The sequence below is a fragment of the Clinocottus analis genome, unplaced genomic scaffold (assembly GCF_023055335.1).
Source record: "Clinocottus analis isolate CAN_PGR_092001 unplaced genomic scaffold, fCliAna1.0.p SCAF_2, whole genome shotgun sequence".
NCBI lineage: Eukaryota > Metazoa > Chordata > Actinopteri > Perciformes > Cottidae > Clinocottus > Clinocottus analis.
Genome location: NW_027175931.1, coordinates 19,963,559 through 19,978,218, shown reverse-complemented (window position 1 = coordinate 19,978,218; position 14,660 = coordinate 19,963,559). Strand labels below are relative to the sequence as shown.

The window sequence follows — 14,660 nt, the reverse complement described above, 5'->3', positions numbered from 1 at the left end:
TGCTTAAGCTTAACTTATCCTTGTCGGAAGACGACTGACGAAAATTAATAACAATTTTTATAACAGTGTGATGGAAGGAAGCCAGGGAGATTGACAGGTAACTAGAGACAAGTATAACTGAAATGTAATGTTTAGACTGATAACAACTTTAAGTTCTCCAACCACTTGTCCCAGACAAAAATCCTCTTGACCTGATCTGCCCTTTGTGTTGAAAAAGATTTATATTTGCAATGACAAAACTATTTTCTTGGCTACATTCTACAATTTGCTGTCAATTAATAACCACTGAAGCATATTAACTTCAATGAGGAACAAATTTGCTCAGTGCACTGCTTTTTCAAATCTATTTCTGTGTTGGGTCTGTAATTTAGGTGGCTCCATTACAACATTATTTATTTATATTGTGAATCATGCGGCCCAAAAAGAAGAAACCACAAAACTATGGTCTTCAATTACAGACCTCTTTGCCTGTAGCCACGCCTTGAATGAATCCCCTCCTCACAGCCCCGTCTACGCTAAAGGGAATCTGGAAGTCACTCTGCACACTTGTGCTTGGTAAACCCAAAACAGTAGGCCTGGGCCACATGGGCTCCATCCACCACATGTTCCAAACACGACACCAAACTAACCTTAGTTGGCTAGTTTTTCCACTTTGTTAATAGTCAGCTTGTTTGGCAGTCAAGGTTGAACTGAACACCTGTGCACACACACATGTGGCTCATTTGGGGAATCAATTTAGTTTGCAATCAGCTCCCTGTGTTAATTTATAAATCAGTGTTTTGTGGGTACAGGCAGAAAAGGTATGGTATGAAGGGGTCTCTGTAAAAGTATGTGTTGCAAGTGTGAGTGCAGATATGACACTGGTGGCAGCTGCAGAGAAACACATACGGGAGCTTGACTAATTAATCTACAAAGCCAATAAAATAATATGTTCTCATGTTTTAGCCTCCAAGTAAGTATCTATTAATTTAGAAAAGTATCTACAAAATAGCTGCAGCCCTATCCTTAGCGGATGCCAATCAGCTGGTCACACCTGGGAGCATGTATTTTATTACAGCGTTGGCAATGCAGAAATGCTTTTTATATAAATTTAAGAAAGGACAACCAAGGCATGTCTGATTTAAATGTACTGCTTTTGCATTCAGGAGGGGAAACAATGGTGCATTCATGTGCAGTATTAACTTTGGTATCATTCAATATGAATCTCTTTTGTTTTAGCAGGCCTCCCATCGCTTGTAATCCCAGCTTGTGGGACACAGCAGAGCTCTCCAGCTGCACTGCCCGGGACAGCATGGAGGCTTGAAGGTGCTGCCTGTCTGGCATGCGGCCCAGCTGCAGGTCAATACTTCCAGAGACTCTGCCACTGCAGTACCTCCCTTAAAAATATGTCTTCATTTCCCCTGCCACCCCTCACGCCTACAGCGGAGAGGTCTCCGCCGCCTCCCCTGCATCACACAACGTGTGCACCCCTCCTCCTCTCTACCCCCACCGGGATCCAACGACCACTTGGCAAACTTTTCACAAAGGAGCTCATCTCCGCTCACCGTGGGTGACAGCGCCAATACCCGATGCCGTTTCTATTTTAGTGCAACACGAATCAATGCAGCTGCTGAATAAGTTTCTATCCGAGAGGGGGAGGAACACCCCACCCCACCGCCACCACCACGCACACACACACACACACTCACTCCCTGAGTAATATAAACCATGAAAGGATGGGACACACAATAACGTTGGCGAGAAAACGTGCCTGTAATTATCACAAAATGAGCGCTGCGCTTAAAGTCTCCTGTCCCGAGTAGGGAGGTTTTAGATGTAAATCTAACTTTAATTGAGTTCGCTTGCGTGTAGTTAATTAGCTGTTGCTTTGTGGGTGTGAGTTGACGTAAGTAGTAACGTTAACCAAGTTGTATTCACACGTGAAAGGCGAGCGCAGTTCCACTAACGGCGTATACCGACGCCAGCAGCTCGTTAGCTAACCTAACTTACTTTCCTACCGACGTGATGTATTAACCGTTCACACCGGAGTCGTTAGCTTCAACAAAGCTAGCGGGCTCCGAACGGAACACAGCCCAGTTCAACACGACGCTAGCCCACTCAACTAACGGGAGCAGCTACGGTGCAACTTCTTCCACCGGCCTCAGGAGTCGCGTGGGCGAAATGTCAAAAGAACCGTTAACTTACAGGCAAGTCCGTAAAAGGTGAGGAATGACGTGATAAGTCGCAGTCCGTTAGATGGCAAAGTCCTCCTGAACGGCGCTCCTTTCTCCATGATTCCTGTGTGTCTGTGCGCTTTGGCACGCTCTGATCCGTCCTCCTCCTCGCTCGTGCTCTCTCTGGCTACTGGCTCGCGCTCTTGGGGAGCTGCTCTCCATAGCGACCGATCCGCGTGGGTTGTACCACTTCTGCTGGACAACAAACAACAAACAACACACACACACACACACACACACACACACACACACACACACACACACACACACACACACACACACACACACACACACACACCGGACACCTCTGAGATGAAATGACGATGGAGTTCTATACATCTATCTGTCTATCTATTGCTATATATATATATATATATATATATATATATATATATATATATATATATATATATATATATATATATATATATATATTGCTCTATCTATCCATTTATCTCCATCTCAATAGCCATCTCAATATTTATATAGTATATAAAGTAATGGATCCAAAATTATAAAACATTATATAATACTTGGAATTCTGAAATAAGCCATTGTGCGTAATGAGTATTTTTACTTTTAGTACTTTAGGAAGGCCTCGATGTTAACACTTTTTCACTTGCGTAAACATTTAAATGCAGGACCTTTACTACTACTTTATTTCTACACTGTGCTATTTTTTTAAAGATGTTAGAGGCTTATAAATGTTGATGAATTCATGAAGCATTTTACTATGTAGCTTATCCAGGTGAGGACGATCTTAACTATTTTACACAGTTGAGAATCTTTAAAAGTAAAATTGAATTACAGAAAGTTCCATAACATGGATATATTCAAGTAAAGTACAAATAAATGTACTTAGCTACCGTGGTGCAGTAGTAGCATGATGATGATGTCTGTAAATGTGGGACGCCACGATGACAAAAAATAATTCCCTTGTGGATTAATAAAGTACATATGTATCTATCGAGCAGGGCAATTCACTCATATTCTCATATAAAGACTAATTGGCATCACTCATGAGGCTTCTTAGAAACATTAAGGAGAACTGAAATTGTTAAAGAGGGCCGAGGCTGGATTACCAGCTGGGCAATGGGAGCAGCTGCCCTGATCCCCTAAAACCTCAGGAGGCCTGAGGGCTCCAGGTTCTCCACATGGCATTTAGTTTAAGGTAATTTGACTAATTTAAAATGTATTTTTTAATAGGGTTTGCAACACTAAAGCGCAACATAAACTGCCATGATCAGACCCTAAATTGACACTGGCTTTGTAACAATTATGTTGGGGCTCTTCCTTGAAAAGAGGAGTTGAACTTAGTTTTACAGACTTTAAAATGTCAGTTTATATTGCATTTACACATTGCATATTTCTTAAAATAAATAGGCCTAATCAAGTAACCCAAAAATGTATACTAATTTCTAAATAATGCTTACACAGCAGGAGCCAGAAATCATGTTTTCACAATACGGGCTTTAGACTTAAAGTTAATATAAATGTTGATTTAACATCACAAATTTCCTTCATTCAGTAAAAATACCACAATATATGTTCATTCTGTAGAAACATACGCATTTTGGATCTTTTTAAGAACCTCACTATCACCACAGAGCATTTTGCACATTTGTTTTTTGAAGAAATTGAGGGTCAAAGAAAATAAGCAACCACAAAGGAGAAATACAAAAATGCATGTTCCACTAACCAGCCCTAGTTCTACTGACAGTTCATTATGTCAAAGTGAATAAACAACATGATAGTCCGTGATTGTTAAGGCACGCATTTTGTAGATAATGTGTAACCAATGTGAGAAAAATGCTCTCACACTGCAGAAAAAAACAGGAAGTGAATGTGAAAGTTAATATAAAGCCCAGGACAGCGGCTACTGAAGGACAAATTAGTCACATGCAACAAGAGTGCCTCACTGCTTCCTGTTTCTAAAAGTGTGCACATTGCAACTACTCTGTCCTAAACCCGAGTGGTAATGAAACACTCTCTCACATTGTTCTTTTCTTTGAGATAATTACAACTTTTACACATTCAGGAATCTGGCGCTGTGTGCAGCACTGTGTCATTATCATGCACTGCAGCTCAAACTGATAAATATGCTTCCTCAGCAGTTTGAGACGAACACCATATTCATTCTCTGAAGATAAGCGGAAATGCTCGTCTCAATGTGATGGTAAGCTCCCCGTCTCTGCTGTGACGTCTTCATCGCCTGTATTACCTCATCAGGGGACATGAACTCTCCAGGGAGCCTCCAATCTCCTGCAAAATTTAACCCGCTGCCTTTCCCTGCGCTACAAATCAGCATCACCGTGATTAAAGCATGACCCATGATATGTCTCCACACCGTGCCCCCTGCCTTTATACCCTGTGGTGGTTTATTTATACCCTCAAAGAGCTATAAATCCCCAGGTGAAAGTGCTGCCCTTTTCACCAATCAATCTCCCCTCCTGGGCCACTTTGCATTGGAACAGTAGCATCAGTGCAGTGTGGAGGCTCGTGTATTCATGAGATGATAAATCACATCTTATTTTCTTTTCTTTCTTTTACAAAACATAAAATGTGTTAATGATATCACCAATGTCGGTTGAATAGCTTCAGGGAGGATTATTTCATACTGCCGGCAGAACTTCGGCTGAAGAAATGCTCAATGCAAATCCCCCCCACAACCTCCTCCCGCTCAGTAGAACTAAATAGTTTATTAGCGTTTATGGCCCATGACCTTAGTAATTGTAGTTACCTCATTGAGGTTTCATGCCGCATAAATACCCCCCCAAAAAAATACTTCTCTGTAAGCTCCATTACATTTTCTTCCAGGCAGGCCAGGCTGCACTGGCACCACCTCCCCTGTGACCAGTGGGTGCACATCCACACAGACCGTCTGGGACATTTGGTTTTACAGTCTGTGAAAACAGCCTTTGTCAAACACAACATTCCTCACTAGTCACATTGGTGAGCCAGTCCTTGCACACCTCAAAACCTCCCGATCCCACCCCCCCCCTCCCTCCTCCTGTTCTGTAGCCACTCTCATGGTCACATCCCCTGCCAAGGCTTGACCATCTAGAGCAGGGAGAGGTCACACTTGTGTTTGCCGCTCCACGTAGGTCTCCCCCATAATGAGTTTTCTCCAAACGGACCCGCAGCAGTAGACACTGACCTTTGGAGGCTATACAAGACGACAGCATACCTGTTACAGAGCATATTCTTACTGAAAGATACGGCTTAGCAATGAGTAGATTTGTTTCATAAACTTGCAGGTTAGATGTATATTCTTGAAGAGCAGTTTAACTCTCCCACTATTTAATATACTGTGAAGGTGTGCACATTTAGTGCGAACGGAAGGAGACATAAATTTGTGTTTTTGGTTCAAACTGGCTGGATTGCACAATCATTCTGTACTGTACAGTAGAAAAACTCCAATAAATTAATTTGAACTGACTGGGGATGAAGATGCAAATGTAGTGGATTCTGTAGGAGAAAGCTTGTAATGGATTTAGATCGCCATCTGCTGGAATTAAAAGGAGTTTCATGTTTCAGGACCAACTTGTTTTAGTGTACATGTAGGTTCCCGATCTTTTAAAAGTCATATATACATGGAAATGAGCTCAGTCTGCATTCATCTCCTTCAGATTTACCACCTGGCTACTAATCTGTCTCATTGTGTAAGTTTTCTGAAGAAAAAAAAAATCCTTTCTTCCGTTTTCCATCCAAATAAAAAGTTTTTAGTCGTATAGAATCGCTTACATTCAACTATTTTTGGACCAAAGCGGTTTGTTTTCGACTGTGTAGCAGTGTGGAAAGAGGTGACGCTGGAGATGAAGTGATGACAGGGAGGTAGTTGAGAAAGGATCCTAAAAGCTACGCAACGGTGTCAGGACATGGGCAATTTGCAGAGAAGGAAGAGTTGTTGAGTGAAAGAGAGAGATACAAATTACAAGTAAATCAACAGTACACCTTAAAGATGTTCTCAGAAGTACGTGGGTGGGAATCAGTGGGACATTTGCAAATTTAAATCTGTGTGGATTGATTGGACACATTGTTTTTCTCACTATTTACAGTGCTGGTTAAATAATTTAAGGAATCTTAGTCACAAGTCATTTTAGTAAAACACTATCTCACGTAAACATGAATTCAAAGGTTTAATTTTCTGATGTTGCAGGAAGTAAACACCAAAAAACAAAAAGTTTTCATACTGTGTCTAGTCTTTATTACAATGATTTTTTTATACAACACAAAAATCAGCTTTTCAAGTCCCAGTACAATGGGTCGAAAATGTAATCCTCTGCTTCAAAAACGGTTAATAATCATTATTCATAGTCTTAAATGATTCACACTTACAAGGGTGCGCTGAATAGTGGAGACGTTCTTATTTTGTGTGATTCACTTTTTCAGCATGACAGCTTACGTGCAGATGTCAGAAAAATGATTTGAGCACAATCGACATGACAAGGCACAGCCAGACACATTGAAGGATCAAAATGAGACTCAGGTTGAAGTTATTCGATTTGAAAGCAATGAAACCTTTTTCTATGTTTTTGCTCTATTTTCCTGATCACTGTGCATTTGTTTTCAGTCTTCTCTTAGATAAGCCTCAGGCATCTCTTCCTCATCATTATGTGATGAGGAAACATATTCCATTACCCTTTCCACCTCCATTACTTTAGTCTCCGCCAACTTTTTGTCTGTATCCACTGATAGTTTCTGTGCTTCCTCCACCTGCGACTGGGCCACCTGCACGTTTGTGCTCACTGTGACGGATGCATGTTCAGCTCCTGGAAACACAGATACAGACACACACACACACACCGTGAAATTGTTGAAAAAGATCCAAAAGGTTGGCATGCAACACCAGCTTAAGTTCAAACATTAGGTGTCGTCATCAACAAAGCACTCCTGTCCCTCATCTCCATTTTGTTACCCACAAAGCCTAACTGAGTGACAGCAAATGATCCATACATTGTCCAGAGAGCAACACTGACAGCAGCTGAATGGGAACGAGCAGAGACAGCGACGTGCAAAGCTTTGGGAAGATGATTCACAGCCACATACTTGTATTCATCATGATAAGAACCCTGAGAAAACCCGGCTGAACACTTCAACCATGACATTCCAACTGTTCGCTCACATAACAACATAACCACACTTTTACACACCTGAGGTGTATGCTGCCAAAGCTGCCGTTTCACACAGCTTGACGGCGCTGAGCCAGGCTGACTCAAAACGCTTGCATTCATCTTGCCGGTCACTAACCTGTCAGGACGAAAATAATTTTCAAGTCAGACTCAAACCGTTGGTATAGCAGGGTTTGCAAGTCTGCTGTCATATTCATGCCATGGCGATCAATAAATACAAAATAAAAAACATTTTCATACAAACTACTAACCTCTGAACGCTGGCGAATGATCACCTGCCAGATTGTATCCTCTTCAGCGGGGGTCAGATTTCCCAGTGACTGCACATATCTTTTTTGGAGGGCAATGAGTGTGTGCACAGCCTGTTAGCAAAAGGGCGAGGACATGTGCACAGTTTACATTTAAAATAAAACTACCAAGGTAGAGAAGCACAGATGATGATATGTATGGCATAAAGACACTATTTAAAATTAATATAGTTGATAACATTAAAACAACATAGGCCTATACGTGTTTATTGCTTTCCTTTTATCCCTGGTCTATTCAATTTTAGACTAAGGCATAAACAACTTCATCCAATCCTCTTTGTTACATAACATTTACAAATACAGCAAAACCTCTTTTTTTTTACGTCCTCTAATAATTCTGGGGTGATATATCTAAGGACGAAGTATTTAGTTTACTGTACAGATTGTAAAGCAAAGGCAGATTTGTGATATTGTGCTGCAAAAATACAATTGTCATGACTTGTATGCACACTATATTTTACGCTATACAATGTTTGACATTGGTTAGCATATTGGAAAAAAACATTTACCCCCGATCAAAACTTACTTTTGAGTACTCTGTAATGGCATCTATGAGAGCCAAAGTAGTCTGAGAAAGAAAAGTGCTTGAACTGTCTGTAACCAGAGAGGCTGCTCGTCTGATCATAGAGTCATGAGAGAGGCTTTCAACCTGCAATAGAGAGAGAGAGAGAGAGAGAGAGAGAGAGAGAGAGAGAGAGAGAGAGAGAGAGAGAACGAGAAAGTTGATAACATTAAAGAGAGAAAGAGAAAGTTGATAACATTTAAACAACATAGGCCTATACGTGTTTATTGCTTTCCTTTTATCCCTGGTCTATTCAATGTTAGACTAAGGCATAAAAACAGAGAGAGAGAGAGAGAGAGAGAGAGAGAGAGAGAGAGAGAGAGAGAGAGAGAGAGAGAGAGAGAGAGAGAGAGAGAGAGAGACCACACACCGTTATAGCTTCTGTGTTTTTGTAATGGTCGCTGTATTGTCGTGTATAGTCAGGTGACACACTCACCTGTTTGAAAGGAACAGCACACAGCCCACCGCCCACCGCTACAGACGCCATGCCTGTGTACAGGATATTTGTCCATTTGACGGCTTTACGGACCGCAGATTTCCTTCTGCTGAACAGGACAGGAGCTAAACTCCTAAAGAGAATAAACAGTTTCAGTATCGTCACATTAATACACGGATTTACATCAAAATTGTGACTCACTTGTCACGTATTTAGTGGTCCGTCTAAAGGCTCGCGACCAAAGCTGAGGGATCAACTGAAGCTATTCAAACTTGTATCCTATTATATTGATTCACAAATGTGGGAAAAGACACAGGAATGGGTTTTTTTCGGCAATGAAAAGAATGTTTAAAATGTTTGTGGCAATTTCCGGTTACTGTTGTTGTCGTTTCTCGGACTGTTTTGAAGCTTTTCTCACTTTAGAGTCGGAAACATCATTCCATCTTGAGGTAAGGTTAATTTATTATAGCGTGTATGGATTACAGACTTTGCTGTAAAACGTTATCTAACCACAGCCTACCTGAGGAGACGGAAGCAGGTTGTTACTTTCCTCAGCGCGGCCATCTTGGTCCGACACAATAAAACTGTTCGTCGTCACCAAGCAGAGGTTCAAAAGTTCCCCCACCATCACGCTGTCATAGACTGAACACTGTCGCCCTCTTGTGGTAAATAAAGCAATACTGTCTTGTTACCTCTTTTGACTGCTCAACAACAACCTGCTATGGCACGAGGGGGTTGATAAGTCCAGGTAATCATTACGGAGTGTTGTGTTCAGTGGTTCACAGAGAACCGGCCTGGTAATAGTGAGACAAGTCATTCTTTTCATCCTCTCCATTAAGTAGTTAAAGATGTTCAAATGTGTAAAGTAAGATAAGACAATCCTTTATTTGTCCCTCAGTGGGGAATTTACAGTGTTAAAGCAGCCTTGCGAACAAGAAACACACAGTAAATAACAATCAAGTAATATCAATAAACAAGAAAACAGTAATAAAAATAGTAAAGAAGAAGAAAACCGCAGCAATAATAAATTCAATATACAGACAGAATTAAAAAAGTACACAAAGTACTTACATGTATTTATATTGCACCAGATCAGTGCAATTAAAGTGGTCAAAGTGTTAAAGTGTTACAAGTGTGTGTGGTCTACTGTGAGCTCAGGTTTTTATGTAGCCTGACAGCAGCCGGATGAAGCATGGATGGAGAGTCAGATCAGTCTCACTTGGGCCAGCTACAGAGTAAAATGTTACTTATACCTACACATGAACACATTATTATTTATATTCTTCTACACCTACCATGTGACACCCCATTGCATTTCAGGTACATTTGTTTTTTATACTTAATTTAATGTGTTTTGCTAATAACACAGTCTATTATTAAGTACTATTTTCACTATTTATTTATTTTTTTAGGAAAGAAGCAATACCCAGTATAAAAATACACTGGTTAACATACTGCATTCAATATCTTACAAGTACAAAAGTATTTGCATATGCAAATAATTAAAGAACCAGAAGTAAAAGTATAATTTATCATTATTGATGCATGCATTCTATATTATCTTAATCAAAGAACACAAGGTGATATTTTTTGTATTAAGCAGAACCAGTGAAGAAACTAAAGTTATACAAATTTAGTTATAAAACACATGTAATAGTTACAAGTGCCACAATATCTGTATTTGATTTGCAGTTGAGTAGAAGTATAAAATAAAAGAACATAGAAATATTCAAGTAAAGTACAAGTAAGCCCAAGTACAGTGATTAAGGGTATTTACTTTCCACCACTAGTTGTGTTGTTCAAATCTATCTAAAACAAATGAAAACAAACCAAAGAGAAATTAGGGTAGATTGCAAGAATAATATGAGGGGAAAGCTCAACTTGCAGGTTCTTGTGGTTTGTCAGCTAGAATTCTAGTTTTAAGTGAATGGTGAAATGCGACTAAACCATGAGTCACGGGAAAAAATAAAGATATACGTGATGTATTAAAGACTCTAAAAAATTGGGTTATACTTGTCAAAGTGCAGTCGTTAATGTGTCTGTAAACTGACTTCACACTACTATATGTTTTAAATTAGCCCGGGTTACCATATTATAATATGATTAAGATTAAAGAAACATATTTTATTGTTCAGAAAACATTTAATTCAAAGTGTTGTTAACAAACAAGCAATTACAGTCTTTAAATAATTAATGATGCCATTAGTCATCACTTTTAATATGCTTCACGGGAGTTACACTGGATTGTATTGTTACACATGGGAATATAGATAACTGGCTAATTATCATCATCATTATGTACGATGAAAACAAGCCAAGACTATCAGTGTATTCCCTCGGTATGTCTCAAAGTAAACTATCAGAAGTTGTGGAACAGGCCACACAGTGACAGTACTGTTGTTTGGCAAAGTCAAGGTAATACAAACAACTTAATTTACACTATATTCCTTTTCCCCGTGATGTGTGTGACTGAGACATGACAATAAACAGTTCAATATGCAATGTATCACACAGAATAATATGACTGAGTACATTTACTCAAAAGCTGTACTTTAATATAATTCTGAGCTATTTCTATTGGCTGTCCACGGCTCTCAACATGTCGACGGCTAGCCGCTGGCAGTGGTACAGCTCTAGTAGTGCTACAATCTAGCAATGCTACAATCTAGCAGTGCTACAGTCCAGCAGTGGTACAGTCCAGCAGTGGTACAGCTCTAGCAGTGGTACAGTCTAGCAGTGGTATAGCTCTAGCAGTGGTACAGTCTAGCAGTGGTACAGCTTTAGCAGTGGTACTGTCTAGCAGTGGTATAGCTCTAGCAGTACTACAGTCCAGCAGTGGTACAGCTCTAGCAGTACTACAGTCCAGCAGTGGTACAGCTCTAGCAGTGGTACAGTCTAGCAGTGGTACAGTCTGGCAGTGCTTAGCACTGCTACAGCTCTAGTAGTAGTACAGCTATATCACTTTCAAAAGCCTTTCAAAGTAGCAGTGCTACAGCTCTGGTAGTGCTACAGCTCTAGCAGTGCTACAGACTAGCAGTGCTACAGCTATAGTAGTGTTACAACTATAGCAGTCATGAAGATAGCAGTGCTTGTAATGGATTGTTTTTAGACTATGGTATTTCTACTTAAAAGTAAATGCAGTGGTGGGCCGTGCATTTCCTGTCTAGGCCTGCTGTCTGATATTGTATACAAAAATATAACTGTTAATAAAAAATCAAAATAAATGAATTATCAAAAAGCTTTAACTTTGTGATTCTGTTTAGGCCAGCAGAGAAGGCTTAGCAGGCCCTGACAGCCTGCCACTCAATAAAGGATCAAAGTACTTATTCCACCACTGCTGTTGCATACAGCAGTGGTGGAATACAGATTTTGGTTTATTGCCTGAAATAAGATCTAAGGTTAACAAAGCTTGAAATATTTCAGTAAATGGCCCTCTTGTAAATTTATAAGCTGTGTGTTTATAACATTAAAAAAACATGAAAATGGTCGTTTGTGAAGATCATCTTGCTGAACAGAAAAAGTATCGTCAAAGATGTTCTGCCACGAAGATTCATTTTTGCAATATTTCAAAATCCAACGGGAAAATCATATTGGCTCTTTTTGAAGGAACCATTGTGATGCTTTCCTGCAGAACTCCATATGAGGGATCCTATTAATTTCACATTATTCTGTATGTACTCATTCATTTACGTCCTGTTTGACAGAAAACACACATAGATACACAAGGGACAAGTATCCACATCACAAGAATATCACATCTGTGTCGTATGATGGGATTAAGGGTTAGTCACGTCATACTCTTCTTTTTCCAAACTTCGCATATTTGTGGATTAGTAACGAGATTTCATATCACTGCCTAACAAGTTGGTAAACTTAAGATGTGCTAACATAAACAACACTGCATCCTCATTGATTTCAATGAGGCCACTGCGTTGGCACAGCATTGTCATTCAGCAAAATGATGAAGAGACTCAACCTTCACCACAACACATCAATGGCAGGTAGTGAAAAGAGTTCAACAGCTAATTGGTCACATCGCCACCGCCCCAGCTTAGGGTCTGAAACTTTCTCCAACTCTCAGTGTATATAAGGGCACACCGTATGAGGAAGATCAGAGATGTGTCGGGATGACGACACTGTGCTGCAAAGCTACATTTGATGTTCTCCTTCTTTGCACTGTTGTCATGTCTTTAACATTTAACTAAACGGCATTGGAAAATGAAGGATCTTTTTTTTACCTGTTACGTGTGTAAGATATTAGATTTATGTTTGTTCTGATCAAAGTCAAATCCACCAGTTACACCTGTTAAAGTTTTGTGAACGTTAATGCGAATGAGAAGGGCAGCATCTCGCTGTAACAGACATAGTTTAGATAACGACGCATTATAACTTTACTTAGGTCCGTTTTTTTAATCTGTCTGTATTTAGTTGCAACGTTGAGATATATGGCTGCTAATAGCTCAGAGGTGGGTGGTGAAATCTTAATGCGAAAGATCGATGAGCGGGTGATTGTAATTCAGGTTTTGATAGCAGTTTTCCTCTGCATCAACCTATTGTTGATCAGAACCTTTTTCATGAAGGATTTCTTCTACACAACCATGCGCTACATCTTTTTTGCTGTTACATTACTCTCTGATTGTCTGATCTTGATTCTTTCAAATATGTTGCTCTTATTTCAATTTTATAATTTTACCACACAAATGTGGTTGTGTGTTATTATATATACAGTTTCGTCTGTGTACACTTCTGTCACACCATTTACTTTGACAGCTATGACCCTTGAGCGCTACGTGGCCATTTGCATGCCCCTGCGGCACGCAGAGCTGTGCTCCCGAAGCAACTCTGTGAACTGCATCCTCATCATTCACGGCCTCAGCTCTGCAAACGCTATTGTTCTTCTCTCCATGTTCTTTGCATCAGCCACTTCTAACATTTACACAGAAGAGAGAATTTGCTCTAAGGTGATATTCATTTTGTACAGATGGCAGAATGATATTTATTCAGCTGTAGGTCAAATTTACTTCTTGATCATGGTCATTACTATTATATTCTGCTATGTCGAAATAATGAAAGTGGCTAAAGCTGCATCAGGAGAGGATAAAAAGTCAACACAGAAAGGACTCAGAACAGTAATTCTTCATACTTTCCAGCTGCTTCTCTGTCTCATCCAGCTGTGGTGTCCATTCATAGAAGCTGCTGTACTTAAAGTTGATTTAATGTTGTACATTAATGTCAGGTACTTTAATTACATCATTTTTTATCTTTCTTCAAGATGTCTGAGTCCACTCGTTTATGGTCTTAGGGATGAAAAGTTTTTCCATGCACTGAAGTCCTGTCTGTGGTCAAATCTTAAAACCACAATTCTGCCACTGAAATGAATGTACCTTATTTATTGAAAAATATGTTGCTGAATAAAATGAAGAGTAATGAATATATACTCAATATCATCTCTCAGCTCTCAGTATGTTCACACATTGGCCTTTTATTGTTACAATCATGACTGTGATTACACATTTTACTGTCTCTCATAATGACAAAATATCTAACAAACAAGCTGATTGATCCATTTTGCAGTTTGTGCCCCAAGCAACTCTAAACAGCATAAGTGAAGTTTGCTAGTTGAATTAACAGAAGCTGAGAAAGTGATAACTCTACTTGACGCTCTCATTGTTGTCAACTCCTGACTTACGGCTGTCAAGTCTACTGTGTATTCTGCGGCTTTCTCTTTCTCTCTGTTTTACTATCAAAAGTTGTAATAATACACCTCCACCTTATATTTGTAATATTTAACATTGGCTATGTCATATGTGTTGTACGGTTGAACAATAAAGTCCACAATAAAACACAAAACGATAGTCTTTATTGATTTACTAGCATTATTTCTCAGTTAGTGACTGCGTTGGAGTGCTGTGACACAGTGTGGCCACAGCCAACGTGAAGGAAATTGTTTTCAGTATAAAATATTGGGGTAAAAGAGACATTAAGGTTAATAGATATGAATAAGGCCTA

At 39.7% G+C, this 14,660-nt stretch overlaps 3 protein-coding genes across 5 annotated transcripts in view; 1 reads left to right on the top strand and 2 right to left on the bottom strand.

The window, feature by feature from the left end:
- The window catches only part of nectin3a (nectin cell adhesion molecule 3a), a 28,830-nt gene extending 26,463 nt beyond the window's left edge, over positions 1–2,367 (bottom strand). Inside the window, exon 1 of one of the 2 annotated variants that reach the window (XM_068584936.1) lies at positions 2,185–2,367. In XM_068584936.1, coding sequence (XP_068441037.1) covers positions 2,185–2,272 — 88 coding nt within the window. In that variant the 5' untranslated portion in view covers positions 2,273–2,367. The remainder of the gene's footprint in view (positions 1–2,184) is intronic. The other variant, XM_068584935.1, reaches the window with a different exon arrangement.
- Positions 2,368–6,415: 4,048 nt separating this feature from the next.
- LOC137790624 (diablo IAP-binding mitochondrial protein-like) lies at positions 6,416–9,230 on the bottom strand. Of its 2 annotated transcripts, none has more exons than XM_068585023.1 (6): positions 9,172–9,230; positions 8,652–8,784; positions 8,180–8,302; positions 7,597–7,707; positions 7,367–7,463; positions 6,416–6,985 (listed from the first exon to the last, which is right to left on the bottom strand). In XM_068585023.1, the coding sequence occupies exons 1-6, from the start codon at positions 9,213–9,215 to the stop codon at positions 6,783–6,785; spliced, it is 711 nt and encodes a 236-aa protein (XP_068441124.1). In that variant the 5' UTR covers positions 9,216–9,230; the 3' UTR covers positions 6,416–6,782. The 2 variants fall into 2 exon arrangements, with proteins under 2 accessions (XP_068441124.1, XP_068441123.1); XM_068585022.1 differs by lacking the exon at positions 9,172–9,230 and adding an exon at positions 8,853–8,932.
- A 3,863-nt stretch (positions 9,231–13,093) lies between these two features.
- On the top strand, positions 13,094–14,029 carry LOC137790199 (odorant receptor 131-2-like). The gene has a single exon (XM_068584184.1). It carries the CDS (start codon positions 13,097–13,099, stop codon positions 14,027–14,029), a length of 933 nt encoding a protein of 310 aa, XP_068440285.1. The 5' UTR covers positions 13,094–13,096.
- Positions 14,030–14,660: the final 631 nt, after the last annotated feature.